At 38.2% G+C, this 25,208-nt stretch overlaps 1 protein-coding gene across 1 annotated transcript in view; it reads right to left on the bottom strand.

Moving 5' to 3' along the window:
* Positions 1 to 588: 588 nt before the first annotated feature.
* The window catches only part of SPAG6 (sperm associated antigen 6), a 37,750-nt gene continuing 13,130 nt past the window's right edge, over positions 589 to 25,208 (bottom strand). Inside the window, exons 4-11 of the mRNA XM_075143931.1 lie at positions 21,905 to 22,088; positions 15,062 to 15,267; positions 13,978 to 14,151; positions 11,381 to 11,533; positions 9,953 to 10,144; positions 8,628 to 8,744; positions 5,736 to 5,881; positions 589 to 3,516 (exon numbers count right to left, since the gene is read on the bottom strand). Of these exons, the coding sequence (XP_075000032.1) occupies positions 3,450 to 3,516; positions 5,736 to 5,881; positions 8,628 to 8,744; positions 9,953 to 10,144; positions 11,381 to 11,533; positions 13,978 to 14,151; positions 15,062 to 15,267; positions 21,905 to 22,088 (1,239 nt within the window). The 3' untranslated portion in view covers positions 589 to 3,449. The remainder of the gene's footprint in view (positions 3,517 to 5,735; positions 5,882 to 8,627; positions 8,745 to 9,952; positions 10,145 to 11,380; positions 11,534 to 13,977; positions 14,152 to 15,061; positions 15,268 to 21,904; positions 22,089 to 25,208) is intronic.

The raw sequence follows: 25,208 nt of genomic DNA, 5'->3' as shown, positions 1-25,208 counted from the left end.
TCCCTTGGTAAATCCCCCTGGAAATGCAGAACATATAATATGCACTGGAGTTGAACTCCTTGAATTTCCCCTTTTCAGATCCTCTTCGTTTCCAGTCATTCAGATAAAGAATGGAGCTTTTGTAGGCCAGTTAATCCATCCACTGAATGAAATATGGTAAAGTTTTACATATCCACATGTTCTTTCAAGGGCCTGGTTTACATCTGTAGATGTAATAATAGCTGTAGTAATGTAGACAAAAATCATGGCTCGGGCCCCCAGAGAAGATCTTTAAAGACGGGTTGAAAAGTCCCAATGCTGCAGTCAAAGGAACTGGCAAAATGATTTAAGGGCTGTCTCCGCTTACATTTATTCCTGCCAAAGCACTGGCTTAATTTTCTTTGCGTGTCTTAATAAGCCACCTCTGTGAGAGGGACTCTTACTTGAAATGCTTGTATGTCCTAAACTCAGAAGTAGGCACTGTTGAGCGGTAAGCTGAGACAAACATCCAAAGGTGGTGCCAGGCTCAAGCTGCAAAATGAGCCTCCTCTTCATCTTCTCTAGCATCACAGTCACAAACTAGCATGAAAACAGCATTTACGCAATGAATTAAAATGCAAATTTATATTTTATTCTATGAAATTGAGACAAATGATACACACTTGAAGCCCGCCAGAGTAGCAATTACAAACATTAATATAGTTTTAGATGATGACTTAAGACAAACGAGAGGATAGAATAGAAACGCTATACATCAGAGCTTGTGAAACACTACAGGGAAAAAGCAACTCTTGCCCTAGTAATGTAAGCCTAAAATAAAAATTAGCGATAATTCTGCTGTAAAGGGCTAGATCTGCCTTGTGCAGATGCGTACCTTCCAGGAAGCCTCCAGCCACAAGGTGTACGTGCAATGCAGGGAAGCAGCCTGCCAGCGAAGGAGAGCTGAGGGGGTCTCAAAGTATGTGGGAGAGGACTTTGCACTGCCACAGCCTAATGGGATGAGGCATCATCCAGGAGTCCTGTGACAAGAGGCCAAACAGCCACTGGCCTAGGACAGAACTGCCTAGCTGGTGTAAAGATGTATTTATGCTAGGTCTGATTTAGATTGTGCTCTGCACAATCAGATCGCTTTGAAGGTTTGACTTGTGCAATCATTTCCTTTGTCAGGAATCAGAAAAAGACTGTGAAAAGACTGTGAACAAATTGTTTAGGCATTGAAATTTAACCCTGTGGAATCCTTACAGTGTAGCACAGTGTGACACAGCAGGAGCACATTTGTCAGGGGACTGAAGCCTCTTTGCTCTCTCCGCACAAAACATATACATTAGCATTGTGTGGTGTGGGTGTGCTCCCAAGCACATGATGCAGCTATGGGTACGCAGCTCCATGCCTTCCCTGCCTCCCATCTGCACTGCAACTGCATTCAGCCCTCTGCACCATTTCTGTTCTGTTAGGGGAAAATAAAGGCTTCAGATCCTTCAAGACCGCCTGGAAGCCCTTCCATTACATTTTCTTTTAGAGACTGTACAAGATTTGATTTTTAAATATCCGTAATGCATCCGTGAGAAAATTATTGAGTATTACAACAATCTTTTTAATAGACCTAATGTTTTTCCACTACTGTCCTAGCATTAATAATGTCAGAATACAAAGACCAAAAACAAAAAGGCATTTGGTGGAAGCTAGTCAGTTCCAAGACTTTTCACTCTGATGTGGGCTAAGGAAAGAACCCAGCTGGTGTGGTTTCTATACCAGCATTCATGACACCAACAGTTTCCATCTCAGTTAGGCTCCATACAGCAAGGTACTGTGCATCCCCTGCTCCTCCTGAAGAGCAGAGTCTGAGAGCACCAAGTACCTCACAGCGGGAGCACAGCCCTCTGTAGAATTAAACCTTAACACAAGATAGCCCATCAATGTTTTTGTGAACTGTTGAAAAATATGCTGACAAGAATAAAAGAAAATAGTCATTTGGAATTTGGCAGAGAAAAGCCACTCTAAATCATTTCCAACTGCAATAAGTCTTTGCTCCTGTTTTACGAGTAATAGAAGAGACTATCCCTGTTTTACAAACTCATTCAGTTAATATGTTTAAGAAAGCAGACAAGTTTCTCTCCTGCGGGGGTTTTCAAATATTGTCTTTCCTTGTGGCTGCCAGTATTTCAACATCCCGTTCCAGAAACACTGTTTATTACTCTCTGGGAAGAAAAAAAACACAAAAAACTGCTGCATATGAGGAAAAGAAAAATGGTTAGAAGAACAAAAAATGGTAAATGACAGTTACATATTAGGGAATACTAAAAGGGCTCTATGCTGCTCCCTGCTGCTACAGTATACCAGAGGAGTAAGCAGAATGAAAAAGTCTTTTCACTCTACATAAGAGGGCAAAAAAATTTCCAGGATGTTCTACAGACAGGCAAGAGCTCATACCTCCAATAGCCTCCACGTCAATGTGATCTGCAAATTCAAGACTAAGTTCCAAGTGTGTTTCAACGCAATTCTGCAGCAATTTCAGTTCTTGAAGAATAAGTACTGAGCAGCCTTAGTTCCATCACTCAAATCAGTGGGACTCAAGTATCCTCAGGTTTCCTCTGAATGTGCTCAGAACTTTGCTAAGTGTTCCTGCAGCCAAACAATCCTCCTCTCTTCTGAGCTGCACAAATTTGCTGCTGACCCAAATGGAGCTGAACCTCCCAGGGTCCTTCCCTTCGTGCCTGTGGAAGTTCTAAGTGCACTTCATCCTTTCCAAGAGGAACAATGATGCATACACCAAACAGTGTATTGCTCCTTCCCTCCACAGTGAATCTTGCCTTCATTAGGAGGACTTTTGCAGATGATGTATTATCTGTCATGCCAGGACCACCACACTATCATATCATGCAGAATTCAGTCCTTTTATCATCATCAGATCTGATTATTTCTTTATTTAGCAGCTACTAACATGTTTGGAGATGCAAAATCACATCACTTTACTTTCTGAAAGGTAGCAGTAGGAGTTATCTCAGTGCAGAATGGATTCCACAATTAGAAAAAGCACAGGGACCAGCTTTTTCCCCCTCATCAAGCTTGGGAAGCTCTAAACAATACGCAAAGGCAAAAGGGGAAAATGGTTAAAGTACTGAGAAGGCTAAAATTTGAATGAGCTAATACCAAACCTTTCTTGTGGACGGAAAAGGAAATGACTGATTCTAAAAAAGCTTCTGTGATAAATCATCACCCCTGCATGAAATTCCATTCATATATGCTGCAATATCTGGTACTAATGTTAGAGAAAAACAAAAAGGAACAAAAACTTAGCAACAAACAAGTTTATAGAGAACAAAATATAGCTTGCTGGAATTGCTGAGCTCTTTCAGTAATTCAAACAGTAGAAGGAGATTTCAGAATCAAACAAAAGTTTCAACAGCTGTACTTGTATTACAGTCATAAAGGCATAAATGTGAAATACAGCTCTAATAAAAAATTGAAGTTTATAAAACTGGATGGTAATTTTCCACCCTTTCCAGAAGTATCTCAGAATATCCAGGGGAATAATACCTGAAAGAGAAACATTTTGTTTGTGCATTAGACTACATGGAATGTTCTGTGCTAAGTAATGAAACACTATTCATATTTCTATTGATCAGGAAAAAATCCTAGCATTAAACACTGGAATTCTACAGTTATTTCCCTACAATGTTTTAAGAGCCTGCTTTTCAACTTATGGTATCATTTATACTTGGAAGTCAGGTTTTCAAAAATATGTTTAGCTTCTTTTAGGGCATGTAGGTAAGTGGCTAGTTTTTAGATAGGTTCAGCAGCCATAAGCATTGTCTTTACTGAGAAATGTAGATGTTAACTTCTTTTGAAATTATGGCCTTTAATAAAAAAGCATGAGTTTACACAGAACCTTAGGCTGCCAGATGACAATAGTCTACTGCTGTTCACCAAACATAAGCACACGCCCCAAAGCTAATGTGAAGTCTACATCAATGCGAGAGACATTGATTCTGGAACAAAAAAAAATTATCACAATGACCTTCGGTCTGTAATGCCAACTCAAGGACAGAGATTATCCAATAGGTTTTCATTAGAGTAGGATTCTACGGTGCCATTATTGTCCTGCTGTCATTCAGTTGGTTTTCCACAATGGACAAACTACATGCTTCCAATACGCAAGCATCACCAAAGCTGCATTTAGTTCTTGTTTTCCAGGTTAAGATTATCTGAAATTTATTACTGTGTTATTCTGAAAACATACATCTCAGTACATTTCTGGTTTTGCAGGCATGCAAATTGTCATCTCTGAGCCCTGGAAGCTTTAACTATAAAGAGAGAGGAACACACTTCCATGTAATGCATACCTAAAATGTATTCAAGTAGAAATCCCCAATGTTTTCACACTGAAGGAAGATCCATTTACCTTGTTGATTTTCATTTTCTGGATCATTTCTGCATAATGTAACTCTTTTTAAAACTCATATTAGTTCTCTGGTGGTAAAGCTAACTTTTCAATGCATTACTACATTCAGTCTGCAAACAGCCTAAAATAATAGGTCTCCAGGACAAACCCAGAGCTGGAGTCTATTATAGCAGCTGTGCCTCAGGCAGCACAACCAACATCAGGCAGTAGCACAAAGAGGCAAGCTGGAGATGCTCGAAGGGGCCCTTTTCTTTATTACATCCCAGCCTACATAAGTAACCTTGTTTCATTTACAGGGGGGGAAAAAAAAGCTGTAACAAAAAAACATTAATTATATCCAGAAAAGTGTAAGCAAATGTCCTTTTTCCCTCTGAAGTATTAGTGTTTGTAGCTGCAGAGTAAAGTTTCTTTATGATTTTGCTTTACCCATTTGACAGCCACTGGCTTTTCCTTGTGGGGACAAACAGGGCTTCATTTTGCATGACTTAGTTTGTAGCTACTAATAGCTGAAGAACTCTGTTGCTATAATTAAAATTGATGATGCAGATTTTCAGAGCCTGTAGAGGGAGTGCACGAGTACAGCATCCTTTTGATGTGTTGATGGAGTGAAGGACTGGTAAATGGATATCTAGAATCTAGGAGGGCATTTCTCTCATTATTACAATTTAGGATGGTGACATTTTGACTGTAAGCTATTTAATAGTGTTTCTGTATTCATTAAGGGCAAAGTTCAACTTGGTGCAGACAGCTGGTGTATGGTCCTTTTATATAACACTTAAGCCTCATGATGAGGCTGGGGGAGGAAGGGCAGCTGTGGGCAGAGCAACTGTGCAGGAGAGCCTCTGGTCCCTCTGTACATCAGAGGAAGTTTCAAAGGAGCCTCTGAATACACTCGTTCAGACAGGCTCTTAGGGAAGTCAAGGATGCAAGCAAATACTCACCAATACCTGTAGTTTGGAGCCTGAGTAATCCATAAATAAGTTATCATGATAAAACAAACTTCCCACAGACATTCATTACTATGAGAGCAGTTGTGCTGAGGTCTTGGAGTTTGTCTGGGTAGTGCAGGACTGACTTTTCTCCCCCAGCTTCCTTCAAGAGCCTGATTATTTGGCTTTTGTTTACAGACAAAGAAATTTGATCCCAAAAACAATCAGAGAAGAGAAAGTGTTCAAAAGTGTGTCTAATGGTTGTGTTACCACTGGGGCAGTTAACCAAATGTTATGCTGTTTTATTAAAAACGAAATTAACGTAGAAATTAAATTAGTATTTCAAAACCTTGGTTTGTGTTGTTCCTGTGAAAAACATCTAACAATGTTATAACTATGAATTTTTTAAATTTCATTTTCCCTACCTTACTATTTCCTCTGGATAGCAATTGTTAATAGTGTTGATATATTCCTGAAGAAGTGACCCAGGTTCTGCTTTTATTTCTTGAACCTTTTTAAGTCCACCAGTTGTTACAAAGAGACGACGCGCTTTACTGTCATGTGGTAACACCTACACACAGAAAAATACATTAAAAAAAAAAGAACATTTTCTTTTAAAGGAATCTCTAAGTTACTAGGCTCAAATATTGCTTATCTGTTTTTAATTCAGAAGACAGATAAAATAGAACACATCAGAGGTACAACATCTGTAATGACTACTGTATTTTAACACCCAGTTGTACAGGAGAAAAATCATAAACCAGCCCTTTATGGTTATAAGATAATTTAACATGTACTTTAATACATAACATATATAAAAATACTGAATTGAATATTTATCTTTATATAAATAATATTTCTTGAATTATTCCTACAGAGACAATATGATTGCGGAGATTAAATAGATAATAAAACCAGAACACTAACATGGAATAACAACAGCATCTGTTCCACTTAAACCAAGTTATTCAGGTCTTTTATGTCAATTCCCACAGTTTAATTGTAGAGCAGAATTTTATATCATTATAATGATCTAGTATAGATTAGTGCATGAAAACAATACTAAGAATTGTTGCAAGTGAACAATGCAGCCTTGAAGCATTACATGCTACTATTAAATTCCTAGATATTAAAATCCTACAATACACTGTGTAGCCATGGAAGCCTTTTACAAACACAAACATACAAAGCAAAAATGTGAAGTTTCTGCAGCCAAAGGGAATGAGAAGCAGAAATGATCAGACAATACATTCTGCGCTCCCTGAATGATGCCAATATGCAGCTCTGTCCAGAGGATGGGAGGGAGGGAGAGAGGGAGGTGGGGGCTGGGCCAGGCAAGGGAGAATGACAGCATGTAGTCCACAGGCCCACAGGGCTGCAAAAATATTTTTTAAAAAAAGAGAGAGAGAGAGAGAGATAATGCAAGACGTCAGCTGCATCTACAACAAAACCAGATGGGTTTAAAACCAGCTCTGAGAGTTACGTACTATGGGGGCAAAAGCATTTTGTAAGCCTTCACACTCGTCAGACAAATCAAGCCATAAATTTGACTGTATCTCAGTGTAGAACAAGAGCCTTGAAGGAGGAAGGGATTGCCTAAAAGGATGAAGGAAAAGAAGGATGAGATTTCTGCCATGCATGTAGGCAAACAGCCTTCATTTCTCTGGTCCCTCTAGGCTGTACAAAATCACCAGACAGGTAAAGAAAAAACAGGGGAGCATAGAGACTTCTCGCTATTATATGCTCCATAGAAGTGTCAGGAACAACTGTGATTGTTTTGTTGTGGGAATTGAAAAAACTGTGCTGTTTCCACATATCTCCCACAACAAGAACTGCCAAGAAGGAACTAGCAAGGAGACAGGATATGGTCCTTTCCCTGCCTTCCTCCTCCCCACTGTGACTCCCAGGCTGGGTAAGACAGCAGAAAACTCTTGGAAAAGGCCCTAAAGACAGACAGCACCTCTGAGACAGAGTCCCTTCCCCCAGTCCAAACTGAGACTGCACAGAATTGCACAGACCCTGAAAAGGATAATGCTAAAATGACACAGTCCAGCACCAAGAACAGATAGCATCTCACTCTGAAGCACAGCTCGGAAATAAGGCTTTTTCTATGCTATAAATAAGCCAACAGAAGTAATACACCACAGCCCTAAGAATAGGAAATTCCCAAGCTATGGTACAGGAGAGAAAAATGCTTTTACTGCACAGAACTTAGTTTTAAAAGTATACTTCAGAAGAGCAAATGCCAGACAAGTATAGTTTGTTTAATACAATGTAGGAGAAGAAGAAAAACGAAACAAAACATCAGCTGATACGAAAGGTACAAAACCACTTCAACAGCAAACAACATTCAAATCTATACACTGGGTAACCAATTACTATGCACTCAGCTCATTAATAGCTCTAGTCAGCACACAGAAGCAAAAGGCACTGGATTCTGAGCAAATCTCCAATCTTTGTACAGACTTAGCAAGAAGACAGGACAAACCTAAGTGTGGCAATGTAATCAGGAATCTGCACTACAAACAGTAGTGCTTGCAGAACTGAATATCAAGAGTGTTTTACTTGGCCATTTCCAGAAAGAACATCTCACCAAGACAGCCTGGTACCCCCTGCTAACAGATTACACTCAGAGTATTGCACAAAAGATAAGTCTATAGTTGATCAGGATTCCCAACAGCTGATGAACATTGCAGACACTGGAAATCTCCTGACTAGTTAGCAATTACTTAAATTATTTGAAATGTTTTTATTAAATTGTATCACTTTTTATATGCTGCGCTCAAATCAACAATGCAATTAACAACAAACAGTTTCAAATTTTGAAAGGGATGAGAAAAGATTTGGGGTTTTTACACTTACTTAATTGAGACTGAAAATTAATGAGGATGAGTGGTGAAGCTTTTATACTCTAGATTATTGTAAAATACCTGACTTAAGTCACTCCTGTACAGACAGCTTGTATTTTATCTAAAACAGATGTGACTGGGATTTATGCGATACACTGGCTCAGTGAAAATATTTGCACGTGAGTTAATATTCCACTTAATCTCAAGAGGCAAGGAAGAAAAAAACACCTTGCTTATAAGCAACTGTTTTCCCAGTCTTAGGACGAATTATGGCAGGTTCTAGATGTAACATTATCCAGCTTTATCGTACAAAAGAACGGGATGCTCTAAACTGCTTCTGCAGGGGATGCTTGAGGATCCTGAGAAAACAACTGAGACCTTTAGAGAGACTTCATATTTGGAAAGATAGCTTCCTTGCTAAATGGAAAACAATTAACATATTACTCATCAAGCAGAGCCTTTTCTTACCTTACTAAACTGCCCAACAATATGTTTCATAATATTGGGAGGGGCATCATGCAGCAATGGTTCAAGTGCTGGAAGATACGTGCATTTCTGAAGGATGTTCTTTAAGGCTTTTTTAGTCTATTGAAATACAAAATAAAATTTCTCTACTAAGACATCAATGAAAATAACAAGAATTCATGTTATATATCAGTAAAGTCTGATCAAAAAAGCAAATTGATCAGAATTCTCAAAGAGCATTTTCTGAATAAAAACTATGATATCTATCAAGTCACTTAATGAAGAATCAATTTTCTACTTAGATTTATTAAACCTCAAAACCTACAGTGCATCATATTCTTATTATGTTATCTACAGTCAAAGTAATGGCAATTTTCCTTTGACTACAATGGAAGCAAGAGTAGACCCTTTAAGTAAATTGAAGTACCGTAATATAATAAGAAAGCTAAATCAAAACACATTTTAAAAGATTGTATTTTAGAAGTGGCTTACTAGGAGAGTCTGCTGGTCTGGGATAGCAAAGTGCACTACTGTCCAGGCAGGGAGGGAAAGAGAGAGTGAAACAGTTGTACATCAGTGCTTAGTTTCTGAAAACAGACCTAATGCTGACTGCTACAAGCAGTAATGACCTTCTTGGGTAGGATTATAGGTACAGCTAATTTGGCCTTGATATTTTGGGGACCACTGAAAATGGCTATACAAAAGTTATTTTACAGATCTGGAACGTTATACTTCAGTGGAATGTACAGAAGCATACTACAACATGGGAGACCATATCCTGTCATATTATACTCTTCAGTTGGTTCACTTACTGTCGCTCAAAAATACACTTTACCAAACTGCAACTCTACTAGCTCCCACACAAGGAAGGCCCTAAACATGAACAGTTGCATATTTTGAAGAGCAGAGCTTTGAGTATTTGTTACAGTTTTATTATAATAATAAAAATGCAAGCAAATCTACTACCAGGACTATAATATTTTGTACAAGAGCTTATACTTCAAAAAAAAAAAAGTAGGTAATTAGAAACTAGTCACTTAAAAGAAATCTAGCATTTATGCGTGTATGCAATTCTGATCTAAACTGCAAAGAAAATGAGGGACTAGACTGCTGTGGCTGTACCATACGATTTGGTATGCACCATATGCACACCCATTAGGATGAGCCAGTCCCAATAAATGACACACAGCCTTCGGACACCCTACACCCAGGAAATATGTGACTCAATGAAGACCAATAAAAGCACATACCATTTAGTAGTTTTTAAGCACTTACACCTGTTGATTACAATAAATATCTCATACTGCAGAAACTGCAAATATACTTGCTTTCATTTGAAGATCTTCTGAATTGCGTGTGTCCATATACATAGCAAGCAGTGTGGGTAGCACATTTGCTACTGCAACAGCACGTGCATGCTCAGGAGTATGTCTTCCAACCTGTCCCAAGGCCCAAGCAGCTGCTGCCTTAATATGATCTTCATGTTCTTCTATCAAGCAGGCACACAGTGGTGGTATTCCCTGTAGCATTAATCAAAAGCACAACCTTTACAAATCTACACCAGGGAAGGACAACTTGAAACTGATACAGATTGTTAGAAAATGTTTCTCTATTAACACTCTTCTTCTAAAATAAGCTAGTGGTGTCATTTTTACATCATCATGACTAGCAAGAATTTTGAATAAATCTTAATAAATCTAGTTAAAGAAAGAGAGAAACACTCAATGTTCTAAGTCAGAAGGCAGTTTGAGCTAACATGCAAACTTAAGGGATAAAAGGAATACATGACACAATTCAGGCTGTACTAAGAGTAAAGGCTTCAGTTTTGTCAGACTGAATATGGTTCCAGTTTACCAAGCCATGTCCTCAGCACTATGTACCATTCCACAAGCTTAGTTTCCCCTGAAGCAAAGTTTCTTTTAAAATGGGTTTTGGGTTTATTTGGGTTTCTTTTGTGGATCATTCATTAAAATATTTAATTTCATGAGAGTCTGCACAGACCCCTACAAAATCTCTCACTGTGCTCCCATTCAGTTATGGTAGCAACCATTATTACTTTTCAAAAATTTGTCATCCGTGAAAGTGGAGAGACAGAGACACATCCTTCCTCCTGTCATTAGTTAGCATTATTCACATCAGAATATTGTGTCAGGCGCTAATTTCACCACTTGCGAATACTGCAAATTCTCTCCCTTCTATATCATTGCCCAGCAGAATTTATTTAAACCTGAAAATGTATAGCTTATCTCATTTGAAATGTCACTTGCACGACTGAATCAAACGATACTACATTAGAAACTGAGGTCTTTTCAAGTCTGAAGATTTCTGTTGCAAGACTACTCTAGCAGCACTAGCAGAGTCATGCTAGTGCAATGAAGAACGTGCCATTAAACATTCTTGTTTCAAAAATGGTTTTGATGTAGCCACAAATATTCATTTTAAGAGGAAACAGACCATAGAAATTCACTGACTTATTTTCTGTAGCCGTGCAATTGCAACACAGAAAGATCATGTACTGTAATACAAACGGATGTTCACAAACTAATCCAGGATATTTTCTAAAAGGTTCAACTTCAACTTGATTGGGTTACCACATAATTTCAGCCACAGCAAGCAGCAATATTAGGAGAAAGTGCATTCATCAATAGAAAATACATAATTCTGTCACAAAATACATTCTCTGCCTATGTTAATTTGTATCTCTTTCTCAGAATACCACTGAAGAATTACAGGAGGACAACAAAGTGATGGCTAACCTTGGAGACAATCACTGCCATTGACAGGTTCTCTGAATGAGCTGCTACGTAACCAAGCATCATGATGCCAGGCAGTCTGACAGTCCCTCTGCAGCTGCCAATACAATCAATCACAGCAGCAACTCCACCTGCATTTACTATAAGCTGTGAAAGCTGAAAAGATAAACGGAAGAGATTAGATACTGTGAAGTATCAACAGGCATAAAGCACTACATTAGAAAAGTCTTTAAATGTATTGCTCCTGATTTACAAAATAAAGCTGGAATAAGAGTGACGTACCATACAGACTGTTGGGCAGTAAGTGCAGCATGAAGTTCTCAGGAATAAAGCTGTTCTGCTACCTGTTTTTGATTGACTTTACTGCAAGGAAATCAGGACTCTGAATTCTTGATGCTGTATAGCATGGAATGACATATTCTCAACTCCATTACTATATACCATAGAATCATGCAAATGACAGCCTAATACACGAATGCCCTTGAAGACGCACCTACTGAACCAGATATTCTTTCATACTAGTGCCCCCTCATTCCCAAGCCAACATCATATGTTCTGTGCAGGGACAGAGGGAAAGGCCCACTCCTCCTCTCACCTGCATTCTAGATAACCTCTGCGGCATGAAAGCCTTTGTGGATCCCCCTTACTGAGGCATGAATCCAAAGACAATTGTCATGGATGCGCAAAACCGACTTGGACCTCACCATTCTGCCATGTTGGGGTATTCTGAGGGAGGTGACCAGGGAACACACTCGATGGGCAATGGACTTTGCCCCAGAATGCCAAATTACATAGCCTTGTTTATAAATTATACTCATGTCCACAGTCTATGATGCTTGCTGTGTGTACCAAGCTATGCAACATGTTTCTTTCCAAAAGGTATCACTTCTCACATCACTTGAGGGACAGCAGTAGTGTATGTATGATATCAACAATGCATAGAAATTAAAATAATTTCATATTATGATTATTTTCTTCTATCTTGTTAGGTATATCACATTTTTCCCAAAGATTCCAAAGCAAAAGAAACACATTCTTAAAAGTCAAAATCAAATTAACAAAACTGAGGCATGTGGATTTTCAATCCAGTTGATTTATATAAACATAAAATCCACTGTTGCCTTACAGCCTTTAAAAGGGGATTGTTGTTCTTCATGAAACAGCTAGATGAAATTTAAAGTTACTACTTCGGAAAAACTGTTCACGGGATTGTGAACTGCAGCCAGTGATGACCAAGCCCTACGTCTGGGCACAGCCGCATACACAGAGCTCCTGCACAGACACTCCCTGGTGCTGTGACCCTCAGGTCCCGCGGCAAGTCCCCCAGATCCTGACCTTCATGTGAATTTTACTGCATATGCAGATAGAGAGCTGAGATCCAAAAGCCACAACGCTCACATGACTGGCACAGCCAACTCCTTTACAAACATCGTTTGCCGATCTGTCTCTGCTGCAACATGTGTTGCTTAAACTGAGTTGCTCAGAGATGGACAGAGATCATTGTCACTCTAAAGTCGAACGTGGATTGTGACTTCCGACAGGGAGTCACCAAGATACCTCCTACAGCTCCTTTGGAGAGCTACTAGAATGGCCAATTCCCCTTGCATGGAGGATCCTGTGCTAGCAGCTCTTCTGACTTTACCTGCAGTCTTGTGAGTTTGGCCTCTGGCTTCTGACTCTAGTGCCCCCTTTGATAATGACAATTTCTTCACTTCTTTGAGAAAGTGAAGTTGCATTGCTCATTCTCTCATCAGAGAGAAAGCAGAAAACGTGACAGGACTGCAACCTTTAATCACCAGCAGCTTACAGACTAGCAGGCTGAAGAAACAGCACAATGTTCATGTTTAAACACTTCTCAACTGTTAAGCTAGTATCATGATTTTGAAATGGCTGCACTCAGCATTAGTGTGTTCCACAAATACATTGCTTGTATTTCATTCCAGAGTCATATTTAGAGCCTTTTAATTATCTCTGTGGTCTGACAGATTAACATAGTTATAATTATGTTTTTCCTATTTATTTTGTATTGACTTTGCCAAACTTCCCCACCTTCCTGTATCGATTATTGGCAAAACCACTGCAAATGCTGAGACTCAAATTACAAACTCAGGCTAATAAAAGAAACTACCGTCAGTTTAGTAATAACTAAGAGAACTTTTGACCTTCATTGTCATTGGAAAAATAATTAAAACGTGATCCCAGCACCTCAGAAGATTTTTTAAAAAGACATACACCATCTATTATTGTTATAGGATGATCGTGTCATTTATTAGCTGTTATCATGACTTCTGTGAGGCTTTTCTTATGGTATTTTTAATATCTAGGGCTGACAATACTATCAGCCTAAAACTCCCTCTCTGTGCAGATATCTTATGGGATGAAGTAGCTAGGTATACATTATATGATTCGCAGTTTCCTAACCCAATTCATATTCAATACACATCTCATAATATCAGCAAGCATTTCCATATTTTTCCAATGAACATACAAACAGCTATTTGCCCTCCCTTTCAAAAAGCAAATGACAGAATAATCCTGTATTTTATTTAAAGTGTAAAATCTAATGATATGACCTTGTATTTGCATTTTCAAGGTTTTACCTCAGGCGTATGCTTTGCTATCTCTCTAATTAAAGTTGCACCATTTTTCTTGACATATTCATCTGAGTCCTTCAGGCATGTGAGTACAACTGGGAAAATTTCTGCTTCAACCACCAGCTCTGCAAGATCCACTGAATGCTTTGCTATTTGGCTTAGAGCTGACAGCACCTGACGCTAGTAAATAAAAATTGTTATAAAATCAATAGTATACAAACATCCCACAACATACACTCCTCCTGCACACAAAAATCTACTGCATCAAGGAAAACAAAGCAGGATAGGGAAAACAATTACAGCTATTTTACAATTCACTGAGTCAATTCACGCACGAATATAATGGCACAGAACATTTGCTGGTTCCTGAATAAAAGTTTCTCCTTTGTTTTATCCCATTCAAGCTTGCTATGTATTAAAAAGGAAAAAAAATATATACCATTTAAAACTGTAATTTAAAATGTAGTGAAATCTACAGAAAGTATCTTTATTTGCATAAGTTTGGTCTGTCAGACCTTATATTAAAGGATTTTTATGTGAGACCTTATATTAAAAAATTTTTATCTATTTGTTTGAAGTGGCATTTTTATGTTGTCTTCTGTTTCTGTAAGATTAAGACAGAGGAATTATATTAAGAAACCATTTTTTTGTCAATTAAACTCTAGTGATTAAACCTTCGACAACAGTTATTCACATCAGATTGTACATTCTAAAATACAATAATACATTTAACATTAACTGGTTTACAGTATAACCTTAAGTATGCAAAAGTTTTTTTGTAACTGAATTGTGCAAATTTTATCGATTAAAAATATCTATTGCATTCTTCATATACTACATAATTCTAAAAAAAAATTCATACTATTCACTTTAAAGATTAGTCTAGCTGTTCCTCACAGAGCAGCAGTTTTTATCCAGTAGCTAAATCTGTGAATATGTTCAGAACTCTTTGTCACTAACTAAGTAGTTACATTTTATTAATGCCCAAAACAAGAGCGTCCTAAATAAATATGCACATCAGTGTCTTTGATTCAATATCAAGTAATTATTGGTATAATGGAGATTTAAAAAAAAAAAATTTAAAATGTACCTTCAGTTTAGCATCAGGGTTCAGGATCATCTGAGCTAAGTGAGCGATAGCTCCTGCATCCACTACTGTCTGTGCTAACTCTGGAGAATGCTTTGAAATATCACTGAGAGTTGAAGCAGCAATCCTTTTCAAAGCAATTTCTGGCTCCTGGATACAGAGCACTAAAAGAGGAACAGCTCCTGCATCCACCACAGCTTGTGACAGTTCTGTAGGTCCAAGGAAAGTAATTAAGTGAGTATGGGTGACTGACCCTTGTGCAAGCCATTTTTCACCCTGACAGATACAGCAAAGGAAAAAGGGGAGGGTGTAGTTCACTGTCTCGACATCTGCATTTCAAATCAGCCCTCCTGGTTTCATAAACCGTGTGGACCAATCCACAACTGAAAAGAATGCAGGTCAATAGATGGACCCCCATTTACATGCACACATTTGAGGTAGATTAGGCTGAAATGGTTTGTTATTCTGTTTTCTTTTTCTTTTTTTAAAGTAAGCAGATGTCAGCTGTTTAAACCCTGGCTATTCTACACTGATCAATAGGAAAGCATTTTATGCATGGCTAACAACAACACAGAAAGCCAAAGTACCAAAATTTTACCAACCACCTAATTAGAGAGCATTTTACCCTCTTTAAATGATAAGCAGATATTAGCATAGATCAAATGCCAAAAACAGAAATACAAAAAAAACATACATAAAAGATTTATCTTACATAAAAGATGGGAAAAATGGAACTTGCTGATCAAAACTAGGTTTTGCTACCATACATGGGACAAGACAGAATTTATACTTTAATGACATGAAAATGTTATCATACACAATTACACAAATGAGAAATATCATCAGTGGGATATTGTGTCTGAGATTAGTACAATATCCTTAACTAACTGCACCTTAAATTAAAAAAAAAAAAAAATTCTGAGCATATGATTAGCTGACATGGACAAAAATTACACTATTAGAAATTCATTAGCTCTCTCCATGTATGCAGCATTAATCACAGTCCTAAAATAAGAATTACTGGATATCAGAAGTAAAATTTATACTATAACCAAGCTGTGCTATTTTAAAATAGTGTTGAAAAAGTAAAAATCATGGGGGATTCAATAATCTATTAGGTTCTTAGTACAGTTTTGCTACACCTTATTATGCATATCCATTATCATCTTTAACATTTATCTTGACTTACAGTACCATGGCAACATATGGCTGTTGTATTTCAAGACTCTAACTTAGCTTTTGATTTATAGTCCATCTATAAAGATATTGTCATACTAAGAAAAATATAGCATACTTCATTAAATATACATAGACTAATATAGTTTTTCATGAAATCTGTAAGTCATGTCATCATTACTTTGTTAATATCCAAATAATGTTCCTGAGCAGATTTGTTTTCAATTAGTGAGCTATAGCTATACACTCCAATACATGTGATAAGTCAAATATTTACACTGTGTGTTATTTTATGATACAATATTTTAAAGAAAGTATAAGTATTACCTCACAAAATTATAATAAATAATGCAGTAATTTTTAAACTAATAAAAAATTAACCCTTCAAGGTTCACTTTTCAAGTAACTATTTGACTGAAAAAGTAGAGTGTGCATCCTCCAAATACACACAAATCATAAGATTTCAACAAAACCCAAATGCTGTATCTTCAGTTTTACAAATTTGAAATGAAATGTGCCTGAAACGTATCTGAAAACAAACCTGAAAACTAGCTAATCAGTATAAGTGATTTAAGCTACATTCAGCTTTTCATGCAAAAAGCCATACTTGATTTCTTCAAATTGTATTTTGATGTTATACACTGACCAAGTAGAATACATCATGAACTACTGACCAACAGTCCAGCTTAATCCATCCGACTGTGCCTCAGAAGCAACTTCAGAGCAACCAACTCAATTACCTACAATCTGCTAGGAGATGCTAATATCAGGAAAGTCATGCCAAGAGGGACAGGCTACTACTAGAAGAATGGGTTTCTTTGATGCTTTATGAGCTGAAATCATGGAGTTCAAGTAGGGAGAGAAAGAGCAACACTTTTAGGTCACAGATATGCCCAGGCATGCAAAAGTAACCATAAAAGTTATTTTAAAAGAGCAAACTAAATCTGATTCAATTTAGATCAGCTCTTGCTGTTAGAAGTCTGATATCATTTAAATACTGATGGTTACTGTTGGTCATGGTTAATTAAATGGTTGTTCTTCCAGTGGTGTTTATAAGGTTCATGGCTAATAACTTACCACATGGAGGGCTGGACCATGTGTCAGAAGACAGACAAGCAGTAAACGGACTATCAGAGAAACAGGAAAGCTGAGGCAGGACAAAAGAAAATGTAGATCTTCCCATCACATTCCCCTGCAAACTCAGCCCAAAACTACCATTCTAAGTATTAATGAGTCTATGATAATTGTAATTCTTTTTTCTCAAAAAGAGGTGCAATTAACCTTCCCACTTGATAGAACATGTTTAATTCAGACTGTACACCAAAGATTCACAAAATTTTGCTATCCAATTACAAAACACAGGTGAAAACAAATGAAGGCAGAGAAAGAGTTAAAGGAGAAAATACAGTTGTCAAAAATAAATTTTTAAAAACAAATATTCAGTCAAAGAAATTAAAAGAGCTGGAACAAATTACAAAAGGACTTTTCTGAACAGTATGCCAAGACCACATTATAAGGGCAAAGACAAGACCAATAGCTGAAGAGGAGAAAGACAGCAGAGAAAAACTAATTTATGAACCTCATTTAATTCCACAGAAAGTTATGAAAAACCCTGGGCTTCGAACTTCAGTCTGGGGTACAGCTCAGGGAACCTGTCCAACTCCATGATGATAAAGTAGGATTTCTCCCTACATGAGTGAAAGTAGGAAATGTTATTCTACGTATCCTCAGAGACAAGAGAACTAAGACTCAAAACCCACCATAAATCAGTTGCTTTTGTCCAGAACAGTGTGAGGAAGATTTTAGCAAATGGAGATACTGCAGACATGAAGAAAGATTGACATGGAGTTAGAAGGAAGACTGATAAAGAAAGACTTTGGAGTTTAAGATGTCACCAGTTCAACTAGAAGTTGTACTAGAGTTGTACTGATTTGTGTCAATACAAAAGTACTCATCAGGGACTAAGAAATTAATTCAAAGTAAGTTGAGGCCTGAGTTTATGTGATCAGAAGAGTGGAAAGTGAACAAAGAGGAGTCAGTAAGATCCTGACTGCATACCTACTGAAATCAACGGGAAGTCTTACAGGATTCCTCTAAACTGGTTTAAGGTGTTACCAAAAAAAATCCATACTAACGTTAACATGTTGGCAATAATAGTATGGATAAAAAAAAGATTAGGGAGAAAAGATGAAGGTGAGAAAATGAATGCGCAGGCAGTCCCCAGAGAAAATCAACTCTGAACAAATGCCATAGTGGAGCAGCAGCAAGACCTTCTTTTCTTGGAAGCAAATGCAAGTTTCAGTCCAGACCAGGGTTCTCAAACAGACCCTGCTGTGGTGGCAGGTGTATCCACAGGAAATAACAGGTTTTGACCAAAACAACCACCAATACTGTATTTTTCTGAGGACTGTGTGATCATGTAATGGCCACATAGGAAGAGTCTAATCCCCACAAGTAGTCCAAAGGCTGTGCTTCAAAATCACAGGTTTATGCAGACCGCTACAACCACAGTGCTAAAGATTCCACTGGAACCAGTGGGAAAACCTTTCATCAGGAGAATGATGGAGGTCATTAATTATGGGACAAGCTTAGATCCTGGAATAAGACAAAGTTACTGCTAGACTCAAATCACTGAAGAGCTGAGCAACCTGGTCTAACCTTGTAGCTGACCCTGCTTTGAGCAGGAAGCTGGACTAGAGACCTCCCAAGGTCCCATCCAAGCTGAGCTATCCTATGATCCTAAGAGTGCCACTGCATGACAGAAAATGAGCATAACTCTGCTCTCAGCAATGCTTGAGTATAAACAGTGTTGCTTATTTTTGTCTTCCTACCAATTTACAATATGCTGAAGCAGGTAAGAGATGATTAATAAGTTACACCTTTTATGTAGGCAAAGCAAATGGAAAGCTAAGTAATTTGCATACCTCAAACATAAGAATTTTGCATTTTAAAAGTAACTGAATATGGTATAGTAAAAATTTACAAAATTGACCTGATGGTATTTTGATGGTATTTGAAACACTTTACACTTCTTTTCAAACACAAATAGTAGAACTAATGAATGGTAAAATTACAGTACACTGATCTGTATACTTTGGAGTAAGATCAGTGTCTGAAATTCAGCTCAAAGGGATCTTCAAGAAAAAGCAGAACTGCAAGAGCTGTTCCTAAATTTTGGAAACTGACCTGGCAAGATTTCTATTGTCTTGAAATCTCATGAGACATCTGTCTTGACCTAAAATCTCACAGGCCTTCTGGAGACATCTGTTCACAGAAGAACTGCATGTTAAAAGATTGTTGTATGAAGACAGTAGGGAACTTGCTAACCAAAGAATGTTTTCATCAGGAAAAAAAAAGAAGTCTTGATTTCTCAAAATGGAAATCTTTTCATGGGAACATACACCGCAGTTCCTAGACAGCAGTTTTACCAGGTCATAGATGGAATTTCTGATTAAAAGCAGAGAGACCCTCCCATCGCAAACAGTTATCACTGAAGGCTGGGAGCCTTTGCCTGCAGTCAGGGAGACAGAGGTTCACATCCTGCCTAAGACAGATCAGGCCTTCAATCTGTCTCCCACATACATCCCAGACATATGCCCTAATTATTGAACTTCTCTTGTTGGAGCAAATAAGCCTCCCTACCCCCCAGTCTTTTCAGGAGAGAAAAAAAATCTTGTCTTAATCTTGTCCCAGTTTGGAACTGAAACAATGTTTGAAACTGAAAAACCTTTCGTGGGTGGGGAAAACCATTTCAACGCAACTCTATTTTTAGAGTTTAAGCTGCAATACGTGTCCACAGACAGTCAATGACAGAAAATCATAACTGCCAAATTTTGTCAACACAAGCATGTGAATCTAATCCAGAGTCTCTTGAACAGTAAACACCAGATTTGATAAGAACAGGTCCATCTATCTTTGTATCCCATCTCCAACAATATCCTGTTGCAAAGGCATGCTTGTAGGAGTGTAAGAAACACACCATGCACAGAGTGATCTTTCTTCAGTATAACTCCTCTACTTTCAGTAATCATTTTAGAGACTTCCTGTGACTGTGTTATAGAGGAAGGTAAATCCCCCAATTGGCCATAGCTGGGCAGAAGAAGAATGATTTTTTTCAGGGTTTTTTTTTGTTTGGTTTGTTTTTTTTTTTTAACTGATGACATCTAGTGATCTATATCCTGATGCTTGCAGCTTGGTAGCACTCGCAATTTCAACCTAATTTCTGAAAATGCTGTCCTTATTGCTGGCATAATTTGACATGAGACATGCACCCATTCACTGTCAGTGAATAAATAATTCATAACCATGGAATAAAAATTCGTACAAGGAGTTTGTTGTCCTCAATACCCCCACATCACCTCCATCTTTGCAGACAATGCCATCACAGAGTGACTGGATCACCCTAAAGATCAGCCAGCATTCATGCAGTGAATAGCATGAAGGGCAATTGAGGTGAGTCAATATTGATTTACTAACGTAACAAAACTACAGAAATGTTTATGTTAAGAGTAACACAGACACACACACTACACACATTTATACAAAGGAACACTTTCAAATGACACTTAAACAAATATCTTTCAGACGGAAGCAACACTTATTTTCCACCAACGGTGGGAGTCAGACCTGGTGACCAAAAGATAAAAGATCTTTAGCACACAGAGGTGCCCCAAGAATGAATTTGTTCCCCAGAAAAAGCAGTCTGTTAGGAAGGTACTGACAACTTTGCAGTCTGTCCCAGTAAGTTGACCCTCTCTCTAAGTGGGAAGGGGAAATCCCCCATGCCTTCCACAGTCCAACACTCCATATTGATTAAAAAAAGAAAGAAGAAAATCACCTCCAAATTCACTCTATGCACATTTTAGACCCAAAACCAAACATAAATGCATGAGTTAATGTTATGATCCTAGAATAAGTTTAACTTTAAACAATATGAACACAAGCCATTTCTCCCACCCTTTCCAGCCAGCAGTTTCTTCCCTCAGTTATTTGATTCATAGCTCTAAACTTTTACTTAAACTATATAAATAGCTGGTAAAAGAATTATCAACCACGTGGATCAGCTTTTAAATAGGAACATGACACTGCCAGTGAGTTATACAACTGCTTGTGAGACAGCAGTGAACTGCTCGATATCGGATTCCTAGGATCTATTCCTGACTCTCAGAGAAGAGTGTGGTCTACCGGCTAACGATAATATAGTCAGTGCAATGAATTTGGCACATTTATCCTGCAGGCACTGCTGTAAGCTGAATGAAACTAGGTTCTGCCTAGGCTTCTCCATTTTACTATGTATATAAAATAAGAACCAATGCCGAGCAAAAGAAACTTTGTTCAACAGTAACACTTACACAATACGTAAAGATCCTGAAATTTCTTCATGAAGGAGAATAAAGCAGAGTGTCCTTTCCTGGCCGCAGGCCCAATTCATGTCCTCTTAGAGCACCTCTCATAACCGGGCACTGCTGGTGTCAGATATGCCAGTTTCCCACAAAAGGTACAGCATTGTCGAATTGGTATAGTTAGAGTAGGTTTCATTCCAAATTTAAAATTTTGTAACAGTAGAGAAGAAAAAGCATCTTGTTCTATTTATGAACATTACAATAATGCAATTTATTATAACTCTTACATAGCACTAAGCTGAAAAATAACACATGTGAAACCTGTTACCTGAATTGTGTCGGGCAATATACCCAAGTGCCCAAGATGCAGCTTCTTTGACTCCAGGGTCGAAATCTTCCAAGCAAATCACAAGCATTTCCAGTGCTCCACACTGAACTATTGCCTGAGCTAGCTGTGGAGAATGTTTACCAACTGCTCTTAGCACAAATGCAGCTGCTTTCTTGTAGAAACGCTATACAAATCAGAAAAGGAAAAAAAAAAGCTTTTACTAACATTAAGTAGTTCAAAGCATAATACAGTACAGACATGCATAAATTAGACTTTTTTAGTAGCAGCAGTTTCTCATACAGATCCAAATCAGGACCACCAGACATCACACAATGAACCTTACAGTCTTCCTTTGAGACAGCTCATGATCTAAAATTTGCAGTAAGTGCATAAACAAACAGAAAAAATGAGAGGGCTAAGAGGATATGGGGAAAAGATAATAGTCTAGATAAGTCTGTTTGTTTAAGTGAGTAGTGAATGATAAGAGCTGCAAAAACAATAGCTCTTAACATATTTAACCAGATTACACAGGTTATGCAGGGCAAACTCCTAAAATAATTCTACCCATCTGTGACACTTAACAAGGTTTCACAATTTCTAATGTATATACGCTCACAACATCTCTATGAGAAAACATTGTTTACATTTACAAACAGGAAACAGAGGCACAGAGAACTAGATCCAACAAAAGGGTTTAGGATCTGAATCCTGAAATGCCTAAATACTGCCTAAGCCCACAGCTAAGATCCTGTAAATGCATCCCACCAAACACCCAACACTGGATGACCCTCGGTTTTGACGAGGCAGCCTTCAATTCTACTCCTGCATGTGTCCAGAAACAGCTCACTTTCGACAGGACTAAGCAGCCTGGCACCTCTCTTATAAGTTCAAGCAAAACCCAAGCACTTGTCTCAGTTCTACCTCTCTCTCAGTGCTCGACCACATACATGTTTTGAGTGTGTATATAACATATGATGCAGCACACATCATAGGGTTCCATATAAACTGCAGTGGTGGTTGTGGTTTCTTCTAAAAGCACAGTTAAAGTCTTCCCTGCAAAAGTCACTTTTCAGTCCCCTCCTTGCAGTTTCATAGCTATCATTGGGATGTGGAAGCTGAAGATTGAATTTCTTCCCCTGCCTTACAGTTTCAAAATCCAGAGCCCAGTTAAAGCACTCCGGCCACAGACAACCGTGTTGGGAGAAAGACAGTTCCCCTCCCTCGTGAAGCCACTGTGCAGCAATGAGTGCAAGATTCACTGGGACACAAATAATCTACTGCCACATCCATGTGCCTGGAGTATGCTCTCCAGCCTGGCAGTTGGCAGATCAGCCCTACAGACTAGCTCTAGAAGGCTCTGTCTCTGTGTGCCTGCTGGCTTTAATCTCATTCCAAGATGCTTGATTCTCCCCTGCTCTACAGGGAGCTTGGGGACTTCACAGTGCTTGATTCCTAGTGTCAAGGTACCCAAAACTTAAACAATGCAAAGCCCACATCCCTTTTGGATCAAGTCCAGAGAAACAAAGAACCACGTGAGTACTTTTGTGCATCCTGTGAGGTGCCCAAACACCTTTGAAAGTCTGATCTAAAGCACTAAGGTATGGCAACAGAGGAGAATCTGCAATGGCTCCACAGAAGTAAGAGGGACCCAGGCCTGCTCCCTGGCCCTGAAGGGAAGTGACACAGCATACCACGTCCATCCACCTAAACTCCTCTTCCCTCAGAGCACAATGGCCTCATCTATACCACTGGAAACTGTTCCCGCCTTGCACTATCCCCTAAACCATGTCCAGGCATTGCCGAGTAGTCTGATGGTTGGCATTGGCTAAAACCACATCAGAGAGCATGTTAACGATTAAAGAGCACAGTCATCTTCCAGTGCTCAAACACACAGCCTGACCCTTCTTAGTTTACCAGTACTGATATAATTCCTTAATGCCAAAAATCCAGTCTTCTAAGTTAAGGCTCACAAGCAGGTACCTTAAACATAATTTACAAGCAAAGCATTAAACATCATTTAGGGGGAACAGAAGTTAAGGGAAACAGTACAGACAAATGGTCAAATGGCTAGCTAATCCAAGTTACTCTAAGTTTTGCTGAACTCAGTTGAGCTATAGTTGTTTACACCAGCCTATGTCTGTGCAAATATGGGTATGTTATTTCTGTTAAGTAATTATGCTCCTGGCAAAGAAAAACACTTCTTTGTTTTTATTATTCAAAACACATTTATTTACAAACAATCCTTATTCACAGGCACAGTCAGAACACACTGTAAAACTGTATTTTTCTCAGTTAATTGACAAAACATTGATCTGGGATGTGACTCTAACTGTTCTCCATAAATCAGTAGAATCAGCATTTATTGTGTGCTCAAAGAATCTCCTCCTAAAATATAGATGTTGATACACGAAGAGCGAGTGGAATGGAAACGTATCTGGGCTGGGGTTTTTTGCCTATGGGAAGTAAAAAACTGCATGCATTGCTAAACTCTGCATGAACTGGATAATGAGTTTCCTTCACTTGCCCTCAGTCACCAAGGCATAGTAGGCTTTCCATGACCTCACACTAATCTTGCTGCTGCCCCAAGTGATTCTGAATTACAGCCATCTCGATGTAACAACAGCACAGGCAGTAACATGGAAGAGATAAATCAGGCTACTCAAGCTAATTTAGTGAGGGCTTTGAGTTGTAGCAGGGGGGTAGTTTCCAAACCAAAATAGAGGATAGTTTTGTTCCCCTCCTTGCCTTAAAAACAGAAATAAAATAACCAAAACGGTTTTAAACTTGTCTAATTAAAACCGTAACTTTCTTTCCATACTATAACAATACCTTGACATCGAGGTTTTTCTTTAGCTTTATTTTTAAAGATTAATTGTATAGGCAATGACCTATATGCACAAAAAAATTTGCAATGGGTACTTACATTTATGTTTTCCTCAAAAGAATGAAAATGAAAATATGTAGTTTTCCAAATTATATTTCTATTGAAATCCTGCTTCTCCTAAATCTAATAAATCAAAACTGCAACCTAAGTATGGCTGTGATATCAATGCACTTAACTCTCAGTTGCCTCTTTCCAGTAATTAGGAACCTTTTTTGAAAGTATTTCTGTTAATCTAGGTTCGGATCACTGGAAAATCAAAGCTGGAATATACACAAAACCTGAAGAAAAATGGCAAGAAGGAAGGAAAAAGAGACCACCAGATTTATTTGCATTGCAATTGTGACTACACTTTGTTTGTTTGTTTTTGACAAATATGAAGATGAAAACCTTTCAGTGTATTTTCCTGTGTCAGTGGTTTGA

This window comes from Calonectris borealis, chromosome 2 (assembly GCF_964195595.1).
Source record: "Calonectris borealis chromosome 2, bCalBor7.hap1.2, whole genome shotgun sequence".
Classification (NCBI taxonomy): Eukaryota; Metazoa; Chordata; class Aves; order Procellariiformes; family Procellariidae; genus Calonectris; species Calonectris borealis.
The sequence above is the reverse complement of the archived record's forward strand: the minus strand, read 5'-3'. Positions and strand labels throughout refer to the sequence as shown.